This window comes from Berghia stephanieae, chromosome 13 (assembly GCF_034508935.2).
Source record: "Berghia stephanieae isolate SIO BIC M18660-M18661 chromosome 13, UCSD_Bste_1.3, whole genome shotgun sequence".
In the NCBI taxonomy this organism is placed as follows: Eukaryota; Metazoa; Mollusca; class Gastropoda; order Nudibranchia; family Aeolidiidae; genus Berghia; species Berghia stephanieae.
Window position 1 is genome coordinate 24,336,857 of NC_088372.1, and position 26,655 is coordinate 24,363,511.

The window sequence follows — 26,655 nt, forward strand, 5'->3', positions numbered from 1 at the left end:
AACAGAGAGATGATTTACAAGGAAAAAAATATCATCTCCCAAAACAATAACTATGACTATGCATTTGACTGTTTCCCTCCCAGCCAGGACCCCGACGAGGGCCAGGAAAAAAATAAGTAATCTCATTCCAAGACAAAGACAGGAAGCATGTTGGATAACAGATATAAGGGGATAGAAGACACGGTATGTACCTCCCTACCCACTATGGGAGGTCAGGATCCTCAACCAGATTTTAAGATTATCATCACTGATCCAGACAGATGGTAAAGAAGTATTTTGCCCATTAGACACAAAGGCTGTTTTTGCTAATGTTTAAAAACAAAAAGAATATCATCAATATCCAATTATTTTGAAAATTTAGGAATAGGTTTTATTTTTATCAGTTTCTATGGACAGAATAATGACAACAACGGGACCCCGAAATCTGAAGATATTGTATCAAAAGAATAACAGAAATAGTTTGTCAAGGGGTCCAAAAAATGGAGATAAATGCCTACATTTTTATTGATATATTCCTGCTATTGTTTTGGTACTAGTTTCCCATTTATATTGTCTTTGTTTTATTATTTTTTTTTTTAGCTCACTCAATCCTAGAGATTTTTGCTACTTTTCAAAATTGCAAAAAATGTACTAAAAATGAGCATGTACATAGATATTTTTATTCAACTACCATTAACAAGTAAAAACTAAAAACATTAGCTGTGATACTAAGCCTATAATTTGTCTCAGAAAAATGTAATAAATAGGCATGGGCTAACAGTAACCCGAGTAAACTACGGATATAGTCGGTGTTAGGGTTAAGTGAGTTAAGGGTTTTACGGCACTTGCAACACATTTAGGTAATATTAGCGCCAGTAAAAAGGAAGAAAATGGGATAGTAAGAAGCTCTAAAATTACAATTAAAGAACTCAAGAATAAGTAAGACAAAGGGGAATTGGTTCAAATAGGAAACAAATGTAGATTCAAAGAGTACACCATCAGTGTAGTTAGTTTGAGATCACTAAATGTCTCATCCTGACACAAGCACAGGTCCCCATTAAGAGGAATACACTCAAATGTTTACACATCAAGTGTGTGTTTGTGTGTAAAACAAATACAGTGCATAACAGAGAGATGATTTAGAAGACAAAAAACACCATCTCCCAAAACTCTTACTATAAATTTGACTGTTTCCCTCCCAACCAAGGGTATCCGGCCAGGGCCAGGACAAAACCAAGTAATCTCATTTCAAGAAAAAGACAGAAAGCATGTTGGAAAACAGATATAGGGGAACAGAATACACAGTAAGTACCTCCCTACCCACTATGGGAGGTCAGGAACCCCACCCAGTTATATTTTTGTCTTTATTCAACTCTGAAAAACTAATGAAACTAATACCAAAATAATAGCAGGAATTTAAACCCTCTAAAACTGTTACAGAACATAGAGAAGCAAGGAAAAGATATTTCATGATAAAGATACACTCACGTTAATAATTTTTTGAATCATTTAAAATTTGTGTCAATTGTTACAAACTATTGTCTCAGCCTCACATATAGTATACAGAGAAACAAGGAAATGGTCTCGTATTTCATGATAAAGATACATTCAATCAATAAACAGTAAGAGCAGTATTATCAATTTATCTGTCACGTTTGGCTGGTAAGGGAGAAAATCTTGGCAGTAAAATCATCCGATGTTGATAACAATTGACCCTCATTTCTGTCAAAAATAGAAGAAAAAAAGAGGATGGAGTTAGGGATTTGGGGGGAGAGGTAGGGAGATGTCAATATTCAGTTGGTGAACCTGCTATAATGGTAGAAGAAAAGTAGTAGTAGTAGTAGTAGTAGTAGTAGCAGTAGTAGTAGTAGTAGTAGTAGTAGTAGTAGTAGTAGTAGTAGTAGTAGTAGTAGTAGTAGTAGTAGTAGTAGTAGGAGGAGAGAAAGAAGGGGAGCAGTAGCATAGTGGCAGCAAGCCTGTATTTGGAGCTAACTTCATATGATGAAATTCTTCATCACTATTTTAGAAAAGGTTTCCAGCTCTGGAATAATAATAATAATAATAATAATTATAATAATAATAATAATAATAATAATAATAATAATAATAATAATAATAATAATAATAATAATAATAATAATAATAATAATAATAATAATAATAAATAATAATAATAATAATAATAATAATAATAATAATAATAACAACAATAATAATAATAATAACAATAACAATACTAACTGAAACAAAAGTTTTTAAAAATCCAATAAACATGAAAATCTACTCACTTGTCAAGACTTATATCTAGGATGGCATCAGTATGTCCTTGCCAGGTTCTCACCATTTGGCCACTCAGTGAGTCAAACTGGCGTATACATCCATCCAGGCAGGCTGTGTAGAAGGCGGTCGACGAAGGAGACCACATGATCTTAACAATGCCATTCTAGATGGAAAAGATCCATTAAAATAAAGGGTTACATTCTAGATTACACGTTTATTTACAAATAATCTTTCTAGACAAATAGCTCTGAATGATTCAATTGTAACCACCTATCACCCTCACCACAGACACACACACACACACACACACACACACTCCCTGATCCAACCTGTTTGAACATTTGAGATCTTTTTGTTTCTTTTCTGTTTTCTTTTTTAGTTTTTTTTTTTGTTTTGGGTGGGTGAGAGGGGGGGGGGGGGGGGGGGGGGTATTCAGCAATTGTTCTTCCCATGATGAGCCTTTGGAAACTTTTTATTCTTTGAAAAAAGGTCAATACATGATGTAATAATGTAGCAAATCTGCCAGGAAGAACAACACGAATGTTTTACTCTCCTGTCAAATAAACGACGTTTAATGCTAAGAACTTAGGAGGCTGCAGTATGAGGTGAGTGAAGGACATTTCATAAATCCATATTTACTTATTTTCATTTTTTTAAACAAATATGCAGACTAATGGGGAAAATACAAAGTAAGTTTACCAATTCACTGATAAAAAAATGATAAATATACACTACTGTATCAATTGGGCAAAACTGTCTCAAAAAGTAATTTACTGGGACAAAACTTTGTCTCTGAACGGGCAATTTGAATTGAGTTTATCCGTATTTAGTGAAATAAAAACACGATCTAATGGTCCATCCAATTCTTTTTTTTTATTAAATTGTTTCTTAAAGAATGACAAAAGCTGACTGACATCAATGATCAGATCCATGTTAATTTACTCATTACTTTCTAAAGATATATTCAGATAATGCAAATATTTCTACTGAAGTAGTAGTAGTAGTAGTAGTAGTAGTAGTAGTAGTAGTAGTAGCAGCAGCAGCAGCAGAAGTAGTAGTAGTAGTAGTAGTAGTAGTAGTAGTAGTAGTAGTAGTAGTAGTAGTAGTAGTAGTAGTAGTAGTAGTAGTAGTAGTAGTAGTAGTAGTAGTAGTAGTAGTAGTAGTAGTAGGAAGCTTTGCAGTCCGAATGACACTTGCTGAGAATTGTACGATAAGTATAGCTGCTCTCTCCATCCATGTTGTGAATTGTTTCCATTGGTCACGTCCTGGGCCAGAGTTTTGAGGCTGTCAAGATCTTGTTGTGACTTTAATACGGAGGGCAATGCAGTATTTGTTAATTCTTCAGGGATTAATTCGGCCTCATCTGAATCCAGAAATTTCTGATGTGTAGAGAGAAGTTGACCTTTGTAATAAACCATAACCATTCATCATTGTACTCATACTTACAGGGTGTTCAAATCTGTGTCGCACTGACTTGCTGGGCAAATCCCAGACCTCCAGTTTGCCACTCAAAGTCCCAGTGGCCACGTAGTCATTTCTGAAACGATATCGGCAGACTTTGGATTAACATCAATGATTAGATAGTAGAATAACAACTTTTCAAAGACATAAAACAAGACAAACCTAAAGCACACTAACATCATGATTAACAACATACAACATGTGAGGACATATTACAATTTTATTTTTCAACGGAGACAACACTGTTGACAACCAGGTATTAATTTTACACCTGTGTATGTGAATGTGAGAGAAGGTGAGAAAAGAACATTTTCTGCACCTCCAGGAAAATGCCATCACAACCACATTGATTTTGCCTTCCGCATGTCTTTACCCCATATTTCATTCTTCATCTTATTTTGTCAAAACCTTCGAAAATAAAAAACATGTTTGGCTTTTTAAACTACTTTCCATCACCTGGCATAGAACTTTTAATTTATGCCGTATCCAAAATTTTATTAATTTATGCCGTATCCAAAATATGTCCTTTTACTCTAATACTACTGTTTTTCTTGGATTTGTATTTGGCGTTCATGCCAATAATCAGATACATGTACTTTGCAACGCCTAGTTGTCTGATCCAAAATTTCTCTTTTGAATATTTTTGTTTAAATTAAAAAAACACTTGTTGTTGTGAAACCTATTTTGTGTCCACTAATTCCTTTCTCTGTTTGTCCTCCATTTCTATATCACATGTACTTTCACATAGTAATCCAAAACAATGGACAAGTTTGTCACTTTTATATGATAAGAATTCCAAAAATGTTACAGCACATCAGCAGGATTTCGAGTATAAGGACTGGACTCATGATTGGGGAGAGACTGGTGACATATGACAGTGATATGACAAACATAGCATTAGCGCCAGTGCCAAGGCTCTATATGTGCCTGAACAGGACCTCAAAATTATCATAAGAAAGTCAGTCCTGAGACAGTGAAGGCACCCGGTGACAGGTGTAAAATACATTTCAAATTTTCTGATTCTGAAACTAAATTCTTCATACCCTTTTTACTTAAAAGATGTATAATTCTGCCGTTTTACTTTTGTCCTCCCTAATTGTTGTCTTCTTTTTATTCTTCTCCTATTAAATTTGTGTTTGTTTTTTGTTTGTTTTCTTTTGTTAATTGTTTGTTGCTTTTGTTTTTTGTTATATTGCTTGTTTATTGTCATGATTTATTATAACTTTTCCATAATCATTCAAGACTAAAACGAATAAACACGTACAAATGACTTCCAATAAAAACAACAAAACTTAACATTTTTGGAGGGCATAATTTGCGCATAATTTCACATTTTTGGGGCATTTTTGTGAAGACAAATGACACTTTCCTGGAGGTACATCATATTGCAATGACCTCAACTTTGCACCCTGGACCCACAAGTCAGAGGCCTAGTGTCATACTACAATACCACAAAGCCACAGGATTAAATCTGCATAGGTAACAGGTCTTATGCAGGGCAGCATTTGTAGTTTAAGAACCACTTCTGTACTTTTGCAACCTGTATGAATTCTGGTACCATTTGGAATATCAAATAACTTTTTAAAAAGCTTGATTTAAAAAAAAAATCTTAACAAATTAGTAAATTTATAATTTTGTCCCTTGAGAATTGACTTAAGTTAAGCAGTGTCAACTGTAATAAAATTATTTTATTATCTGAATATTTGTCACACATACACGTTTTTATAATCTGATATTTACAAGCCTTGTACTACTTACACTGATGATAAGCCAATAGCTTCCACAGAAAATGTTTCTTCTTCATCCCCTTGTCCAACAGTGGCACCACACTGTAATGTTGATGTCACCTAAACACAAATACATTAATCAAAAATAATAAAAAATAATTTAATTCTTCAATTAATTTATTAACTCTTTGAATCTTTAACTACATTTACAACTCTTTCAAATTTGTGACTTTCTGTTAACTTTGCTGGACACCCTGTCAAAATTGAGCTGAAAAGGTCATAATAGAACACCAACAATTTTTCATTTGCCAATGAAAGGCCTCGACAAAAATGGTTTATATTCTAATCTGGTATCTTTCCATTTAACTTAAACTTCAACTTTTACAGTTCCTTCACTCTATGGAGGTCACCATTAATGAATAATGGACCATATTTCTTAGAATGCTTGTCATGTGGAAACGACAGACAGAATTAAACAAAAAAATCAAGCAGTACTGATTCTGGTCAGTACACTTGAGCTTTTATATAGAGCAATATCCACTTAATGTGCTCAAAGCGCCTTACAAGGGGTCCTTGACCAACAGCAACATGTAACTTAACATGTAGAACGAGACATGTCACCTGTAAGGTGATATTATAGTTTTTTTTCTGACATAGACAACGATGTTAATGGCCAGGTACTCATTTTACACCTGAGTACGGTGAGAGAATGTGAGTAAAGAGCCTTTTCCAAGGACTCAACTCGCCAAGCGAGGCTCGAACTCAGGACCATCCAATCTGAAAACGAGTGCCACACCACTAGACCACATATCCGCACAACAATAACTAGATCACAATAGCAATGATAAAAATATTCTCACGCCAGTGTTGTGTTTCTGAGTAAGGCACTTTACATCAGCTTACCAACTGGACTATAGATAAGAAATGCCCAGCTATATACAGCAATAGTAATAGAAACTATACAGGTCTTATTACTAAAAGGTTATCTATCGGCAATCAATTATTATGTGTCTCTGAGTAAGGCACTTTACATCAGCTTACCAACTGGACTATAGATAACAAATGCCCAGCTATATACAGCAATAGTAAATAGAAACTATACAGGTCTTATTACTAAAAGGTTATTTATCGCCAATCATTATGAGAAACATGAAGTTGTTTTTTTTTTATATATTGTCTGCTAAGATAGGTCTAAACAAAACCAAAAAAAGAAGCAGAACGAATCTCTGGATTTATGTCAGTGCATGACATAATCAGTAAGAAGGTGAAAATTTTGGATTTGTATTTTAAAAAAATTTTTTTTTTGCATTTTCTGAAATAATATGCTTCCCAGAGTAGCATTTTAATCTTTATTTGAAGTAAATCAGTTGATTTTTCATGAAGTTATGGTCAGATGTATGGGAAAGGTATCCAGCAACTTTACTCAAATTTCAAACTTGACTAGCTGTAAAAAATATTTAGAAGTGATAGTAAGCTTAAAGATTTCCCAAAGATGTAAAAAAAAGTGTTGATTTAATCTTTTAAGACAAGAACTAATTTTTGATAAAAATTGACCTTCTAACTAAACTTGGCAATATCTCACTTCAAACCTTTTCGCCATCTGACTGATTATGTCATTCGCTGTAACATATATGATATATAAATTTGCATATTTTTAAAAACTTCATCCCTTAATCTGCACACATTACCTTTCCATTGGTCAGACTGATCACTTTAGCTGTCCCATCCTCAGAGCCTGTAACCAACGTGTTACCTCTCACATCCATACACAAAACAGATGACCGGTGACCATCATGACCTGAAGTATAATGGTCATAATAAATGTCATGAATTAGGTAGGAAGACAAAAAAGATATATGTTTGTTTGTTTGTGATATATTGTCTCATCTCATGTCTTTAGTGTTGCTGTTTAAGGGATCGTTGTAAGAGCTTTGAGTAAGATTAGTGGATATTACAAACATAAAAAAGTACAATCCATTTGCAAAGTACTTTGTGCCATACTCAGCTAGTGATTCACTACTCAGTAGACAGGGAGATCAGAAACAATCTTGACTGCACAGGGGATCAATCTTGTTTTGTTTTTTTTGCATGTGAAACAAGTGCTCTACCAACTGAGCTTTCGGGATCCCCAATAAGTTCCTAACCTAGTTGAGCTTTTATATAGTGCAATATCCACCAAACGTGCTCAAAGCGCTTAACACGGGGTCCCTGGCCAACAGGCATGACTCCTGTCAGGCGACATTACATTTTTTCCCGACAGAGACAATGCTGTTAACGGCCAGGTACTCATTTTACCAAGGACTCAACTATGCGCCGAGCGAGTCTCGAACCCAGGACCTTCCGATTCGAAAGCGATTGTCATACCACAAGACCACATAGCCGCACTGAACAGTTGTTATAACAAATCTCACTCAAAAGCTTCAAGAAATGGAAACATTGTTCAAATAAAAAAAAAATTTTGAAAAAAAATGTAAAATACAAAGACTCTTACCAACTATTACAAAACACCAGAGGTGGAGAAGGGAGGGTAAGGAAGGAAACAGTCAATAGTTGAGAAAATGGGGATAACGGATTTCCACTATATAGCGGAAAAATCGCCTCTTAACAGGATACAGCAGAACTGCATCAAATATGTGCAAATGGAAACTTAGGAACAGTGATGCCTGCCGGAAATGTCAGGAAGCTCCAGAGACCAGCAATCACATCATCCTCCACTGTCCAGTAACTAAACTTGAAGGTGACTATGAAACTGTTCTTATGGCAGAGGAAGACTTTCGAAGATGGATAGACGAAATGAATTTGGAGGTGTAGCCATACGCTACTACTACTACCTATAGCGGAAAATTGAGACCCTTGTTGAATGTTATAATGTATACAAGAAAACCAAATTATTAGTATAGATGATGCCAGTTGGTAAAAATGTCAACAAAAATATGCAATTTCAAACCAATAGGCAAGCCTGCCACAAACTGTCAAATCAGTAACAATCTAAAAAAAAAAAAAAGAAGAGGGAAGTGAGCAATGAAAAACAGAGTTGACAACATACCAGAAATTGTGAATGCAGCTTCGCCTCCTTTTAGGTCCCAAATCTTGATGGTTCCGTCTTCATAACCAACACAACAATGTTTACCTACATGAAAAAAAAATTTAAAATTAATTTTTTTAATTTAAAAAAAGATATATATATATATATATAATAATTCAATAATTTTAAGGCGCCAAATGCTGAAACAAGAGTACTTGAAATGCTTTACAATATTCCTTGGCCAAGAGATGTGAACTTAAAAATTGACTCACAGGAATTTCCACATAAAAAATCTTATATAATTGTAAGTATACAATATGTAAGCAAACTTTGTTCTTGGGATGTTTTTCTCCATTAGCGAAGAACTGGCGGATCGAAGAGATCGAGTTGGTCTATATTCCCTCACAAGGCATTCAGCTGATGTATGTTGAAGGCAATTATAATAAGCAAAACATGCGATTTTGTATATTATTCTTTTCTCTATTGGAAGCCAGTGTAGTGACTTAAGGAAAGGTGTTATATTAGGGTCCCAAGGCTTTGTACAAGAAACAAACTTACCATCAGGTAAAATCCTTCCACAAGAGGCCCCAGCACCATGTGATGCAAATGTTTTACAGTCACCGGCTGGCACCTTCCACATCCACACCTCCCCATCTTTTGTCCCTGCTAATAAGACTGGTGCTACTTGATGCCATTGCAGCCACTGAAAAGAGTTGGATGAAAAATTATAGTAGGTACCACAAGAGACAATTTATGAATATTTAAATTTAAAATTGATTTTACGTTCAGATGCTGTAATAACAAATACCTTTTCTTCTTGTACTATTCAATTTTTCAAGAGCTCACCTCAATGTCTCCAACTTCGAAGGACCAGACAACAGCACCAGACGGGACAGCCCAGACTTGAACCAATCCTTTCATATCTCCAGAAGCCACAAGAGCTCCATCAGCACTGAATCCAACAGCTATCACCGTGTCTGAGTGACCTGAGTGAGAATTAAAAGGATCATGAAGAATTCAGACCTGCCATAGGAAACTAACTCCATATTGGAAGAAAAATAATCTGGTTTTGACATTGTGCAGGTGGTGGAGATTTTCCTTGGAATCACAAGACATCAAAATGTGAAAAACGTTAACTGTTGTAATATTATGACACGCATAGAGAGTAGGTGATAGAGGCATCTCACCAATGGGAAGGTATTGTGTGTGTCCTTACTGCTATTCGATCACATTTTGGCCAATAGAAAGCCACACATACCGCTACGGTTACACCACAGGCGATATCTCAGAATAGATATTTTAATATTGTGATATTTGTGCATGTCAGGCGTACACTGAAAAAAAAAAATTCACATTTTAAAATATTTTTATCTGTAATTGTTTTTGGACAATATTGGAGATCATCTTAATTTACCAATACAGTGGAATCCTGACATTGGCTGTCTTTAAGCAATGTTGACTTTATGCGGATTATTTAACCTAAAGTGTTTTCTTTTTAAAAAATTCTGGTCAAAATGAAAATAATCTGTAGTGTAAGTGTACTACACCTATGATATTTACCAACAGTCCTGTTGACATAATAATAACTGAACATTTCGATCCTAAATTGAGATTATCTTTTACCATACCCATTGTCCAAACTCCCCCCCCCCCTCGTTTTAATTTTCTTCTAGCCACATAAGATCTAACATATTGGTGTAACTGCTCTTTTGATGAGTGAAAGGTATGTATATATAATTGGATGAAGGAAGGAAGGAATTATGGCTTTTAAAAAAACAACAATATAATATAAAGGGTTGATAAAATAAAATAAAAAAAATTCAAACAACGTAAAACACACATACAAAAGTAAAGATGAAACATAAAAGTCGAGGCAATGCTCTCGCGGAATGATCTTCCCCATGCTTCATGTATTCCCTCATCAGGGTAAATAAAGTAAGTAGTCCTACCTTCCGAGCCTTAGGCTCATGGAGCTGGATGTGTAGTGCTTGATAACAGCTTCTATTGCACGCCAAAGCTCATCCTCCTCAGAATAATTATTGTACGACAAATTTACCCCAAAGTACTGACAAATTTACCCACAAGTATATAACAGGCCTGTAAACGGCTGGTGAAAAAAAATTGTCAGAGATTTTTGAAAAAGTTACTCGACTTTATCCTAATGTGCAATTATCTAATGAAGCTTATGGAAATCAAAATTCACGTACAAACCTTTACATTCAAAAATTGTAGCTCCAGTTTTTGTATTCCATACCAAAGCTCTGTCATCTTGACCACCAGTGACTGCAATGTCGCTGTCCGTAGGATGCAATTGACAACAAATTACTGGGAAAAAAAGGGGTATTTTGGGTTTTTAAAAATATTCAGTAAAATTCAAATTAATTCCAACAGACTAATTAATCTCTCTGTGACCGGTGGCTCAGCCATATGACGTCTCGTCTTGTCACAAAAGTAAAGTCAAGTGATGTCACTTCCACATCATGAGTATATAATAATCTAGAGCTGCGAAGACCCGGTGAATGGATCCTTGGTACCCGGGGTGTGAGTAACGAAAAAGAGTTGGCAACTTGCTTCCTGGATCACTTGGATACTTTTGATCCTGCCAGCATTATTTAGGAAATGAAACTAGATTCTCTGATTTTTTTCTATTTGACAGGAATATTCAACCCTGAAGATTCTATTATCTTCGTAATTATTTTGTAAAAACACCATAAAAGATCCTTGACTTATAATAATCCTTTCATAGAAATCAAATATCACTATTAAACTCTAAGAAAACATAATGTACAGCATTTTGGTCTCCTCGATGGAATATCGGACACCAATCTGATATAAATTAAGTTAAAAAGATCAACCTTTTTTTATCTTGTGACCTCCCACCCGAGATGCCAGCTACTTGATCCAGTGAGTAGGTACTACATAGTGTTTGAATACTTTTTGATCTGGTGTTGTGCTTGAATATTACAGACCCGGTGTTTGCTGTCGACTGATGTCAAATTTATTGTAAAAGTTACATTTGGTTGCAAAACGTTTTTCACTCTTAATCAAGGAAACAAGTTGTCGATTTATGTAGTACCAAATCTTCAAAATGACAGCTCTGAAAACAATCAGGCGAAAATTTGATTATGATATTTTTTTTGGCATTATTTTCTCTTTTATTCAGAAGTATTCATGAATAGCAAGTATTTGCTGACTACTTAGGTCAAAGATCAATACGGTTTTTGGCAACTGAAATCTTGCAGGAAATCACGGCTCTATTATACAGCTAATTGATATTATTGGAATAGAAGATTATTTGAACTTTTCGCAGAGGATTTATTTGCAATTAAGCTGGACACAGGCATTGGGTGAAAATTAGTATAAATCTCATGATTACGAAACTTGGCACAAATCTCATCTTTGTCGCCGTGTTTAAAAACTAGACAAGAGCTTGTCACGAAATTTATCCTATTTTCATAAAATTCAATGAATCTATTTTTAAAAAAAATAAAATACAATTTTAATTCTGAATTTTGTTGAATAACAAATTAACGTGGAATGCACCTGGTGATACGGTGGTGGTTGTAGTTGTAGCAGTAATTGTGATAGTAATAATAATGATGATAATAATGATGATGGGGGTGTGTTCTTTAAGTTTTAGTTTGTGACGGTGACAATGTGATGATGATATAGTGAATATGGCAGTGACAATGATGGGTTTGGTGATAGTGCATTTAACTTTTCAAAATTGAAAAATAGTAAGTTGGAAGTAGGACCTAGGTAATATTAAATAAGGGAAAACAGGCAAATCAAAACAGACCTGCATCATTTTGGTGGCCTGAAAAAGTCAACACACTATCATCTTGTGTCGGTGCCACTCCTCCCGAAGCTTCACCTGTGTCCATAGCATCCTCATCCTCATCAACTTCTCCATCATCTTCTAGAGAATACAAAGACAAAAGGGAGAATTATAATTACATGAACTTGAGGACACCAAAGTGCTATTCAGTGATGATTAATAGTAATTTGTCCAAAAAAAAAAAAAAAAGCAACACAATTTTTTGTAAAAGAGGAAAATGTATCAGTGCACCAGTCAAACTCAAACCAAATGCAAAAATAATTTTAAAATATAGTTGAGTAATATAACATAACCATAAAAAATTTTCAGATACAAACTTTTATATAAGTAAAATAGGATAGGTAAAGCAAGAGCAGCCTTTATCATGTTGAAAACATTCTGGCCTTCCAAAGAAATACGAAGGAAAACAAAGATTAAAATTGTCAACACCAATATGAAAATTTACAAGGCGTTTGAATAGGAACACAAGCCATAAAATACAGTCCTTCATCAACAACTGTATGAGAAGAATATTAGAAATTAAAAAATGGCATGACAAAATCAGAAATTATTTGGGATTGACAGGCCAAGAAGATATTAGAGTAGAAATTAAGAAGAGGAGATGGAAATGGCTTGGCCACACCCTGTGAAGGCCTGCAAAAAACATTACCAGTATCAGGCAGGCTCTTGCATGGAATCCGCAGGGAACGAGAAAGAGAAATAGTTGGAGAAGTACTTTGATGGAGGGCCAAAAAACTGAAGGCTTAACATGGAGAGAAGCTGAGAAGATGGCACAAAGCCGGACTAGGTAGAGGAGATTCGTCAATGGCCTATCTCCAGACGAAGTGAAGGGACTAAGTAAGTAACAGCCTATTATGCAACTTATAAATTATATTCATGAATCTTTAATAAATGCAAAACAAATATACGAGAGAAGGGAATTTGGCAATATTAATAATATAGGAAGGAGTTCCATAGTTTCACATCACGCCTGGGGGAATTTTTTTAATAAATTACCAGGGAGATCCACCATACCCCCCCCCCCCCCTCTTTTTTTTCTTTAACGTTGGGGAAACCCCCTCAACCCTTACTAAAGATACTATAACCTGATAAAACACAATGTTTGTCATCACTTGCAATTTCGAAACAGATGGGAAACAAAACACAATAAAAGTGATAATGTCGTCGGTCGGCGAATCCCCGACTTAGCAAATTGTTTTTTATAGAAAAATCACGCCAGTTACAATAATAAAAATGAAACATCTAAAATAGTAATATTTATGGCTGCAGCTATTAGGACTCGAGTCTGAAACTGAATAGTCTTCCATGGCTGTTCGAACTCAAATTCCAATGCTCATGTGCAATCAACAGGTTATTTGGACTCAGCCTGAATAGTCTTCTGTGACAGTAGATAGGGGTTTTGTTGTGTTTTTTTTTGGAGAGGGGGGGGGGGGGGGGGAGGGTTTGTTTAATATTCTAATTATTGATAATTACATAGGGAGCGTTCACATATTACGTCATCAAAAATTTGCCCTTTTTAGACCCCCCCCTCTCCCAAATCATCACTTGTCATCATTGACCTGACCCCCCCCCCTCCCCCAACAGATGATGACGTCATCTAATTTAATAAAAACTAAAAGATAACTTTAATTTCACAATATTTATTATTCATTTTTCAAACCATAAACATTGATTATCAACGTTTGATAAAACACATTCAGACATTTTATTAATTACAGAAACTGTTGATAATTTATGTTTTACGATACAATGGGGACATAAAATTTAAATTTGCAAGATAAAATCTAACAAACATTATTTAAATTAGGCTACCTGGTGTAGGTGCTATTAAAAAAATTTCAGAAAGTGTAATTTAAAATAGTATAGGAGGCAAATTATTTTATAGCATATTAGTCTTTTAGTGGAATGAATTTCTGTTTCAATTTCCAAACATAAAATTAATTGATTCAAAAATGTTTCTGCCTTGGACCTCTGGCAATGTACTATAAATAGTATCATCAATTTCATCTTCATCGTCATCACTTTCTCCCATTTGCTGTTCTTCTTGTATGCCGCATTTTCGTGAATGGTCTTTCATTGCTGTGATCGAGGAGTGATACAATGAACATTTAGGGCAAGTTCGCCTTTTGAGAAGTGATACCCCTTTCCCATCTTGTTTCTTGAGAGATGGGCAATACTCATCATAGCAATTTATGTTTTGATGACATCATCTTGGGTCTGACCCCCCCCCCCCCCTCCCCCATGTCAACATTTGGTAGACCCCCCCTCCCCCCCTAGCTGATGACGTAATATGTGAACGCTCCCATAGAATTGATGCAAATTAAAATAACATTTATAAAATAGTAACCATCAACAGGTAGTCTAGACCCTCTTTATTTGATTTTTTAAATGATTGATCACTTATAGGTCCAGTAAGAAATGTAAAAGAAAACTCTTCAAAAGTAATAAAAGTCAAAGAAGTTACAGTGGTCGAAAGGAAAAGCTTTTTTTAACAGCATAACATGATTTCCAAACAAAATCAGGAAAATTCTGCTTATCTGATTTTCACAATTTTTGTATCATCAGAATCGTGTTGAAAAGCACTTTAATATATAGGATATAGGTTTCATTGAGCTCAATCCAATTTGAATTTTTTACCAAAGTATAAATAAAGTTGGAAAGTATGTATTCAAAATAAAAACATAGTAAATAATAGTACTGAAAATATTATGGACTAAATTGAACATAATACATAACTAAATTTAAAATATCGATATCGCCCGGGAGCCATGATGAGAAGATAATGTAAACAAGGTATTTCGGCGCAAAGTTAAAAGGTGTCTGCGCATCGATATAGAGCCCTGAAATTTGGCATGAATAAAGTTTAGATGTTATTCTAAAAACAAACGTTTAAATTTTTAAAACACACGCGGTACATAAAAAAATAAATGCATTTGAAAATTGCCAAATTTTAACTTCATATAACTTCTGGAATTATTAATGGATTTTTCCTTAATTGGCACCATTTAAAAGGAAATTGAAAGACGAAAATAATGATGATACCAAAATATCTGCGATATTCCTCTTTATAACGAAGTTATGCATCTTTAATTGAACCCCCCAAAACGCGAACGGCAATTTCCAATCACAACTTTCCTATGGGCGAGTTGGGTCAAAATTTGACTGCCACTGCTGCTGCTCACTAAACTGCCTAACCAAAGTATCTACTTGAAAGTCTATAATGGCTAAAAATTGAATAATATAATAAAAGTGCTGTGAAACTTTGGAAGTCCTCCCTTAATTTAATCAATCAATGTCTCACCATCGTGTGTATGTCCATTTTCAACCCTTCCATTCTCACCTCCGCCTAGGCCTAGTCCGTTCACCAAATTACCATCTTCGTCTCTTAAGTTTCCATCCTCATCTAATTCTAAAACGCTTACGATATCTTCTGGATTGAGAATGACATCTCCTTCATCATTCGAGTCGTCTGACATTCTGAAAAAGTTTCCTCTTTGCTACAACTACAACCTCAGAATCAAATCAAACTTTCAGTTCATTGAGAAAGTGAAAGTGAAAGTAGCGAATCAAAAAATCTCCAGTCGAAGAGGAAGACTGATTTTTTGGATGTTTTATTTATATTTCTTGCTTTATTTGGCACCGTTTGATATACACTTTTTTCGGATCTTTATCTTTAACCTGCCTGTCTCCAAATTTGTCGCCTTTTTATTTTCAATAATGAAAGGGAAACACCATTCCAACATGTGAAACTTCGTCGTTCGCAAGCACACTAGTGTTGCACACTCGTACGCAGTACGCAATATACAGTGCAACAATTCAGGGTTTTCATCAAAAAGAGCAGAACAATAATGGATTTTTCATAACTTTAATATTAAAGATCAGCTAACGTTCCTGATGCAGGGTTGCCAGTTTGGCATTTTAAATGCCAGATTCCAAAAATCTGGCATTTTTGAAAACCGTTTGGCATTAGAAAAATCATTTGGCATTTGGCATTTTCATTTGGCCTTTTCTTTTCTTGTATATTATACTTCAAATGACACCTTTACTCTGCACTTGAACCAGATTCAACAAAAAACATCATAAGAAACACGAAACAGTAAGTTTTCTTAATTGTCAATAATTATTTAACTGTTTACGTATTAACCTTTCATGTCAATGTATTTCTTTTTCATTCTTAAGATCCAACCGTGGTGTAGTGGTTTAGCACTTCACTTAGTAGTCAGTAGGTAAAAAATTACCCCAACAGGAAATTTAGTATAATTAAAAAAAAAAAAAAAAAAAAAAAAAAAAAAGGAAAACACGCAAGCCACCAGGATATGATAGTAAATTGTCTATCAAAAGTGAGTAGTTTTCTTAGTGGGGGTGGGAGTCAACAGACTTTGGCATTTTTTTGAGTGTTTTGGCATTTTTTGAGTCTTCCCCTGGCATTTTGTTGAAAAATAATCTGGCAATCCTGTCCTGATGAGTTATCGTTCATAGTTCATAGATAGATAAGAAAACGGTAAGGGCTGCCTGAAGCCGGTGATCGAAAAAATTTTTTATTCTCTATTGTCTTCTGGCACTTTTCTACTCACTTCATATCTTGTTGTTACCAACATAAGTGCCTGCTCCACTCACTTTTCTGAATTAAAAATTCACCCCATACACCGGAGCATACTCAATGTCTCAATCGTTTCTATGTTATATGTTTGTGACGAGAATATTGGCTATTAAGCTTAACTGCTGGTCTAAATTACTTCGCGATGGTGGCGAACGAATCGGCGATCTCAAGAAGTGGGTGAGAGAGGGATCTAGAAATGACTTTGGGTTTGAAACGAATATTTTTGTGTTCGTGGATAGCTCACACGGTAGAGCCACGCTCTCACCTGCCAGGCGGAGTTGTCGTACCAATAAGGTCGCAGGTTCAAACCCCACCACCGCCGCGAAAAAATTTTTTATTCTCTATTGTCTTCTGGCACTTTTCTACTCACTTCATATCTTGTTGTTACCAACATAAGTGCCTGCTCCACTCACTTTTCTGAATTAAAAATTCACCCCATACACCGGAGCATACTCAATGTCTCAATCGTTTCTATGTTATATGTTTGTGACGAGAATATTGGCTATTAAGCTTAACTGCTGGTCTAAATTACTTCGCGATGGTGGCGAACGAATCGGCGATCTCAAGAAGTGGGTGAGAGAGGGATCTAGAAATGACTTTGGGTTTGAAACGAATATTTTTGTGTTCGTGGATAGCTCACACGGTAGAGCCACGCTCTCACCTGCCAGGCGGAGTTGTCGTACCAATAAGGTCGCAGGTTCAAACCCCACCACCGCCGCGAAAAAAAAAATTTTTTATTCTCTATTGTCTTCTGGCACTTTTCTACTCACTTCATATCTTGTTGATCGTAAAATACTAACGAAAGAGTGAAAATGGAAAGGTTTCGTATGGGAACAAAACAGACAATGGACGTTTCGGGTACAAACCCTTCGTCAGCACAACAATACACAAATAAACGTGGAAAACAAATAAAATATAATGAAAAATAACTTGTATCGTCTGTACTCAATGGTGGTTGCAGTATGAATGAAATGTTAGCGTGGCGTGGGTAGAGGATAGGGTGCCCCAGGGGGGTGATCTAATTGATAAGCAAAGGTCAGCGTCAGGGAACCGAACTTTCCAGACTATAATGGAAGGTAAAAGACATATTGGTAGTAGTAGTAGTAGTAGTAGTAGTAGTAGTAGTAGTAGTAGTAGTAGTAGTAGTAGTAGTAGTAGTAGTATAGTAGAACACTGTAGTGGAACAGTAGGGGGCGGTGGAGGGGCGAGGTGAAAGAGTCACGGCGGAGGTGGGGGGGGGGTGTTTGTTGGATGAGCGAAGGTCGAATCTTCGCGAAGGAACGATGCGATAGTAAAGTGGAATACACCGATAAATAGATAGATGGATAGACAGATAGATAGGTAGATAGACAAGAAAAGAGGGAGAGAGAGAGAGAGAGAGAGAGAGAGAGAGAGAGAGAGAGAGAGAGAGAAGAGAAGAGAGAGAGAGAAAAAGAAAAAAAAAAAAGGGGGGGGGGGTGGGAGGGGGTTGGTTTGAGGCGGACCGGTAGAGAGGGGGAATTAGAGAGAGAGGGGGGGGAGGGAGAAAGAGAGAGAGAGGGGGGACAAAGAAAGAAAGAGAGAGGGGGGACAAAGAAAGAAAGAAAGAAAGAAAGAGAGAGAGAGAGAGAGAGAGAGAGAGAGAGAGAGAGAAAGGGGGGAGGGGAGGTGAGAGAGGGCGAGTAAACAGCCGAGTGATAGCTGGGTCTATATGTATATAAATGGATAAAAAAGTGGATGATTGGACACAATGAGAGATAGCTAGGAAGGTAGATGACTATGAATCGGTGGATAATCAGTAGATAGATAGGTAGCTAGCTAGCTAGATAGATAGATAGATAGATAGATAGATAGATAGATAGATAGATAGATAGATAGATAGATAGATAGATAGATAGATAGATAGATAGATAGGTAGGTAGGTAGGTAGGTAGAGTTGTACTTTTAGTAGTATGAACAGTAGTAGTAGTGGTAGTAGTAGTAGTGGTAGTAGTAGTAGTAGTAGTAGAAGTAGTAGTAGTAGCAGCAGCAGTAGCTGTAGTGGCAGAAGTGAGAGCAGCAGTGGTGATGAATATGGGGGAGGTTGACATCTAGTGGTGGTCAATCCTGGTGTTGAGTCCGCGTGGAGTCAGCGTTCCCAACAACTTGATCAGGTGAGTTTCCCTACGTCGACGGGCGGAAGTGTCCGAATGGCAAAAACTGAGCACACACACACGCACACACTGTACATCGCAGTGGTCTGGCAGATTGAAGTGTCTGGCCACTGCTGTGTCTGCACAGTTCGATATGTCACGCAAGTGCTGCACGAATCTGTCACCCAGCCTCTTTCCGGTCTCACCAACGTAAGCAATCCCACACAGGGAGCACGTAATCGCATAGACTAGATTACGGTCAGTGCAAGTAAACGGCCGCCTGATGTCCCAAATCTTGTCTGGAAAGCTGACTCTGTCATACTCCCACAGGTGCCCACAAGTCTTGCATCGGGGTCGCATACACGATCTGGCTTTAGGTCCATCCCTAGGTATGGGTTCCAGGCGGCTTCTGACAAGGAGATCCCTCAGGTTACGATCCCGTCGATATGCTACCAACGGGGTTCTGAAAAAACTCTGTGGGTGTCTTCGCCCGCCTGGAGGATCCCATAGTTCTGCAATAGGATGTTCCTCACTTGATCGGCATGGGGGTGATGCGTGAGGACTAAAATGGGACGCTGTGTCTCCTGCTTCCTGGCATTACGAGGCCTCATTGCTGCTTCTCTCGACACGAGGCTGGCTTTCCGGACAGCCTTAAGCAAAACCCTTTCGGGATATTCCCGTGCCCTAAAAAAATCTAGCATGCGATCACGTTGAAGCGCAAATTCATCATCTTCCAGACAGAGTCTCCGCAAGCGGAGTATCTGACTGAATGGGATGGAGTCTTTGCACTTCACCGGATGGGATGACCGATAGAGCAGGTAGCTGTGACTGTCCGTTTCCTTGTAGTGTACAGTGGTCCGTACTCCCGTGCTGGTCAATACAGCCTTGATGTCCAAAAAGTTCACCTCAGAGGTTGAAATCTCATAAGTGTACTCTATGGACGGGTGGAAGGAGTCCATCGCTAGGATGAACCCTTTCAACTGGCTGTGGGTCAATGACGTAATGCCGAAACAGTCGTCAATGTACCTTTTGAACAGCTCGGGGGCAGGTCCGCTATACTGATGGAAGAAGGTTTCCTCAAGGTAGCCCATGAAGAGGTTAGCATATGAGGGACCCATCTTGGTACCCATCGCAACACCTGAGATCTGATGGAAAAATACATCATTGAACTCAAAAGTGTTGAGTGTGAGCACAAGTTCGGTGAGCCTCACAATGCTGTTGCTGGAAATCCCTGGTAATGGATGACGGTCGACGAAATGCCTGATGGCACGCAGTCCGTCAGGATGCGGTATGGATGTGTACAGTGCCTTCACATCCATGGTGAAAATCAGCCGTGGACGTTCATCCTGGAATCGAATTTCGTCAATGACACCAAGAGCATGGTTAGTGTCCTTGATATACGATGGCAGGGTGGGAACTATACGTTGAAATACCGCATCAAGGAACTGCGATACCTTCTCAGTGGGGCACGAGATAGCCGACACAATCGGCCTTCCAGGTGGAGTGTCAGACAATTCCCGGATCTTGTGTATCTTAGGGAGCATGTAAAAACATGGATTACCTAGGTCGCTGGGGTCGTGTTTAAGGACCTCTGCCCTTCTAGGTAATTCTCCCTGCGATACCAAAGACTGGATTGTCTGGTGGACTCTGGTGTTGTTAGCAAGTGTCAGAAGCCGCCTGGAACCCATACCTAGGGATGGACCTAAAGCCAGATCGTGTATGCGACCCCGATGCAAGACTTGTGGGCACCTGTGGGAGTATGACAGAGTCAGCTTTCCAGACAAGATTTGGGACATCAGGCGGCCGTTTACTTGCACTGACCGTAATCTAGTCTATGCGATTACGTGCTCCCTGTGTGGGATTGCTTACGTTGGTGAGACCGGAAAGAGGCTGGGTGACAGATTCGTGCAGCACTTGCGTGACATATCGAACTGTGCAGACACAGCAGTGGCCAGACACTTCAATCTGCCAGACCACTGCGATGTACAGTGTGTGCGTGTGTGTGTGCTCAGTTTTTGCCATTCGGACACTTCCGCCCGTCGACGTAGGGAAACTCACCTGATCAAGTTGTTGGAACGCTGACTCCACGCGGACTCAACACCAGGATTGACCACCACTAGATGTCAACCTCCCCCATATTCATCACCACTGCTGCTCTCACTTCTGCCACTACAGCTACTGCTGCTGCTACTACTACTACTTCTACTACTACTACTACTACTACTACTCTACTACTACTACTACTACTACTACTACTCTACTACTACTACTTCTACTACTACTACTACTACTACTACTACTACTACTACTACTACTACTACTACTACCACTACTACTACTACCACTACTACTACTGTTCATACTACTAAAAGTACAACTCTACCTACCTACCTACCTACCTATCTATCTTTCTATCTATCGATCTATCTATCTATCTATCGATCTAGCTAGCTAGCTACCTATCTATCTACTGATTATCCACCGATTCATAGTCATCTACCTTCCTAGCTATCTCTCATTGTGTCCAATCATCCACTTTTTTATCCATTTATATACATATAGACCCAGCTATCACTCGGCTGTTTACTCGCCCTCTCTCACCTCCCCTCCCCCCTTTCTCTCTCTCTCTCTCTCTCTCTCTCTCTCTCTCTCTCTCCTCTCTCTCTCTCTCTCTCTCTTCTTTCTTTCTTTCTTTCTTTGTCCCCCCTCTCTCTTTCTTTCTTTGTCCCCCCTCTCTCTCTCTTTCTCCCTCCCCCCCTCTCTCTCTAATTCCCCCTCTCTACCGGTCCGCCTCAAACCAACCCCCCTCCCACCCCCCCCCCCCTTTTTTTTTTTTTTTTTTCTCTCTCTCTGTCTCTCTCTCTCTCTCTCTCTCTTCTCTCTCTCTCTCTCTCTCTCTCTCTCTCTCTCTCCTCTCTCTCTCTCCCTCTTTTCTGTCTATCTACCTATCTATCTGTCTATCCATCTATCTATTTATCGGTGTATTCCACTTTACTATCGCATCGTTCCTTCGCGAAGATTCGACCTTCGCTCATCCAACAAACACCCCCCCCCCCCCCACCTCCGCCGTGACTCTTTCACCTCGCCCCCTCCACCGCCCCCTACTGTTCCACTACAGTGTTCTACTACTACTACTACTACTACTACTACTACTACTACTACTACTACTACTACTACTACTACTACCAATATGTCTTTTACCTTCCATTATAGTCTGGAAAGTTCGGTTCCCTGACGCTGACCTTTGCTTATCAATTAGATCACCCCCCTGGGGCACCCTATCCTCTACCCACGCCACGCTAACATGCAACCACCATTGAGTACAGACGATACAAGTTATTTTTCATTATATTTTATTTGTTTTCCACGTTTATTTGTGTATTGTTGTGCTGACGAAGGGTTTGTACCCGAAACGTCCATTGTCTGTTTTGTTCCCATACGAAGCCTTTCCATAGATAGATAAGTTGAGTCGGTTGTGCGTTTCGAGTTTCGGATCATCGGTAAGAATATCACCAAAGACTATTACAAATTGTTATTAAAATCTTTGGTATCACTATCACGGCGAAATTTTGCAGATTCAGTTAAAAAGATTTCGTGCAGTTTAATCTTATCGAGGAACTTATTAGTAGTTCACATCTTGTTTGTTGTTTTTAAGGGTTTTACGGCGCTTGCAACACATTTAGGTTATATCAGCGCCAGTAAAAAAGGAAGAAAATGGGATAGAAAAAAGTTCTAGAATTACAATTAAAGCACTCAAGAGAAAGTAAGACAAAGGGGAACTGGGAACAAATAGGGATCAGATGTAAATTCCAAGAGCATACCACCAATGTACTTAGTTTGAGATCACCTATAAGTCTCATCCGGACACAAGCACAAAATCCAACAAAGAGGAACACACTCAAATACTTACATAATTATACATTTAAAATAACACATACAATAGTACATAACTGAGAGATGATTTACAAGGAAAAAAATATCATCTCCCAAAACAATAACTATGCATTCGACTGTTTCCCTCCCAGCCAGGACTCCGACTAGGGCCAGGAAAAAACCAAGTAATTTCATTCTAAGACAAAGATAGAAAGCATGTGGGAAAACAGATATAAGGGGATAGAAGACACAGTATGTACCTCCCTGCCCGCTATGGGAGGTCAGGATCCCCACCCAGAGTTCACATCTTAGCAATATCTACTGAAGAGAACTTATGATCAGACGGAAATAAGATAGCGGAGATAAAATGATAGGATTGATACTAATAATAAGAAGAATGGTGATGTTGATGATCATGCTAATAATAATTTGACAATCAATTCGTATTTTTCTTCGTGGAAATCTGTAGGTAGCATTTCTTGAATGTGTACTTGAGAAATGTGTGATAAAGAAAAAAATTACTGAAGGAAATAAAACAGAAAATATAAGTTACGTAGCTCTTCCACGGTTTCACCATGCACAATGGGCTCCATAGCTTCATAATAATGCATCATTTACCCCCACCAAGACAAATCGAACCAAATTTCAACTTATGAGTCGCCAACCAGAGATAAAGTAAGACAAAGAGGAATGGTTCAACTAGGGAACAGATGTAGATTCGAAGAGCACACCATAAGTGTACTTAGTTGGAGATCACCTAAAAGTCTTATCTAGACACAATTAATTAAAGGATCCTGCCAAGACGAATAACACTCAGTTGTTTACAGAATATTTCCAAAAAGAAAACGTAACTCACAATACGTAACAGATATGATTTATAAGGGGAAAATTAAATGTCCAACACTAATACTAAACATTTGACCGTTTCCCTCCCAACTATGGACTCTGGCAAGGGCCAGAGAGAGAAAAAAATCAAGCAATCCCATTCCAAGAGAAGGACAGAAAGCAACTCCGATAACAGATAGAAAGGGAATCGAAGACAAAGTACTTCCTGTCCCCAATAAAATGCATAAACCCGACCCCAGTATTATATTAATAACTATTTTAGATAAAAATCACCCTAACATAATACCGTTGTGAGGTAGTGAGTCACATTTAAAAGTATAGAGCTTTACGAGTCTCGCCTCTCTAACTGGTCCAAATCCAAAAACTAAATTACAAAAGAACTAGCTGTAACAGATAACTGAAGTAGATTACAGAATCAATCTGTACATTTAACGCGTGTCTCTACCAAACATCAAAGGCTCAGAATACCACCAAGATGTTTTCATTCAACTGGTTATAATGTACATGTTAACAATGACTGGCCATAGAGAAATGATTTTGAAAATTTTCAGAATTATTAGGAACGTTTAAACTTTCACTAATTATCAAGGCTTGTCTAGAGTTTTTAAAATGCTACTATATATTATTGACAAATTGAATACATAAAATCATGACAAAAGATCCACTGTGAAAATAAAAATTGAAAGAAATGCCAGCACGAGGAACTTTCGGAAGGCTTCTTTCGGACGACTTCTGGAAAGCTTCGTACAGCTCTGAGGACCTCCGGATGGCTTGACAATGCTTTAGATGACCTCCTGAAGGCTTCTCTAGGCCGCCGGACGGCTCTGGACGGCAATTAGTAGGACCCGTTGAACGAGATTGTAAATATCCATTGTCTACTTTGGTTCTTTCATCTTCGAGTCTTATGTATTGTCAAAAAGCATTTTACAATATCCGACACTGGTCGATTTTGCCGGTTTAGTTTCATTTTTTTTCAAGTAGATCTTCTAACTCGGGTATGCATTTCGAAATTTTTAATCCATTTTTAGAATTTGGTGGAGGTCTATATAAACAAATCAATTTGATGGACTGTTCTTTTAGGTGGATTGTGTATTCACAACATTCGAATGTCTTGTACGATTTAATTTCTTTCAATTTTGGTATTAAATTTTCTCTAACTACAACGCAAATATCCCCACTATTTCTCCCACTTCTTGACATTGGTGTAGGTTGATAAGATCTGTTATGATGACGTCATCTCATTTGGGGCGCATGCAATATCAGACTCCGTCTCTGTCATTGGATCATTTAGTGGTAGTAGTAGTAGTAGTAGTAGTAGTAGTAGTAGTAGTAGTAGTAGTAGTAGTAGTAGTAGTAGTAGTAGTAGTAGTAGTAGTATCGTTCGGCTACACTTCTATGTTCAAGGTATCGATCCAGGTTCGGAAGTCATCATCACATTTGTTGATGGTTTCAAATCCCCCTTCAAGTTTTGTCTCTGGGCAATCAAGTACGAGGTGGTTTGCATCTTGTGGTGCTTAATTGCACTTTGGGCATGTTGGTGATTCTTGGAGCCCCCATTTGTGCATGTTGGCAGCTGTTATGTTTTGACCGTAGTATATTTGCAGCTACCCAGTATTTTCTTGGTTGATCCTGTAGACCTGGGAGACTTTTACAGGGATCTTCAATTAGTTCCCCTCCTGTTGGTTTATTTCTTTTCCATTCCTCGCACCAGGCTTCTTGCGTGTTGTAGTTTTCTTTCTTTGAAAGGTGAACGAGATTTTAGTCTTGATGTTGGGGGCGCAGTTTTGTATATGGTTTGCAGAGGAGTTCCACTATCTTCTTCAGCTCTGGATATCCATTTCTGTGTTGCATCCTCTCTCCTCAAGTGGGGTGGTGCTATAGCACTCATGACTGGCAGCCATTGTGTTGGAGTTGATTTCAGGCATCCAGTTACTATTCGCATCGAGTCTCTTAATTTCGCATCAACAAGGTTTGTATGGGCACTTCTCGTCCAAACAGGAGCACAATATTCTGCCACACTGTAGCAAAGGGCCAGGGTTGATGTTCTAAGAAGAGTTTGCGATGCTCCCCATGTTGTTCCTGCCAGTTTTCTGAGTAGACAATTTCGTTTCCCTATCTTTCTTGCTGTACCTTCAAGATGGGTTCTATAGGTCAGCCGTCTATCCAGTGTCACTCCGAGGTATTTTGGATTTTGATCCGTTGGTAGTGTTGTGTCATCAATCTTGATCATCAGTTTTCGTTTTTATTCCCTGTTGTTAAGATGAAATACAGTTGCAACTGTTTTTGTCGTATTCATTTTTAAATACCATCTGTCAAAATACCTTGTCGTGGTGTCTTTGCTAAGCGTTGCTTCTATATCTTCCCAGTTTCTTGATTGGTATGCTAAGGCCCAGTCATCTGCAGATGTGTCAATCAAAATCAGAGAAAAGATGGTAGAAAATCAGAATATGAAAATTGTTAGGGCAGTTACAAGCTTAGAAAAGCACGATGAGTTAAAGAGGAGAATAGAGTTGAGTGGAGGTGTCTGCCAAAATAATGAAGAAGTAGATAATTTGCTAGAGAAACTTTTAACATCTCAGAAATAAAAAAAAAAACAAATAACAGAAGAAATTAAAGATCAAATTAGATACCATAAAGTTATTAGAAATGTAAAAGATATAAACCTTAGCCTGTCAGGGTCTCACGAAGAATTGGTCTCAAAATTAAAAAGTTTTCTTGGCTAGCAATATTTTTTTCTTGATTCTCATTTCATAATCCATTGTATCACCATGGTATTGGTCTTTTCAAATTTTAACATTTACTAAACTCGTTTTTGCTATATTTTTAGCATTATCTTAGTTAAGCACACCTGTATGTATAATTAAATTCAATCCATTTGTATTTTGTGATAAAAAAATGTATTAAAAAAATGGATT

At 37.6% G+C, this 26,655-nt stretch overlaps 1 protein-coding gene across 2 annotated transcripts; it reads right to left on the reverse strand.

The window, feature by feature from the left end:
• Positions 1-347: 347 nt before the first annotated feature.
• LOC144958524 (angio-associated migratory cell protein-like) lies at positions 348-16,190 on the reverse strand. 2 transcript variants are annotated; one of them, XM_078890552.1, is made up of 11 exons: positions 15,612-16,190; positions 12,272-12,391; positions 10,684-10,797; positions 9,319-9,458; positions 9,031-9,175; positions 8,494-8,577; positions 7,136-7,245; positions 5,479-5,567; positions 3,706-3,796; positions 2,268-2,422; positions 348-1,701 (listed from the first exon to the last, which is right to left on the reverse strand). In XM_078890552.1, exons 1-11 carry the CDS (start codon positions 15,784-15,786, stop codon positions 1,629-1,631), a joined length of 1,296 nt encoding a protein of 431 aa, XP_078746678.1. In that variant the 5' UTR covers positions 15,787-16,190; the 3' UTR covers positions 348-1,628. The 2 variants fall into 2 exon arrangements, with proteins under 2 accessions (XP_078746678.1, XP_078746679.1); XM_078890553.1 differs by having other exon boundaries at positions 12,272-12,388; positions 15,612-16,154.
• Positions 16,191-26,655: the final 10,465 nt, after the last annotated feature.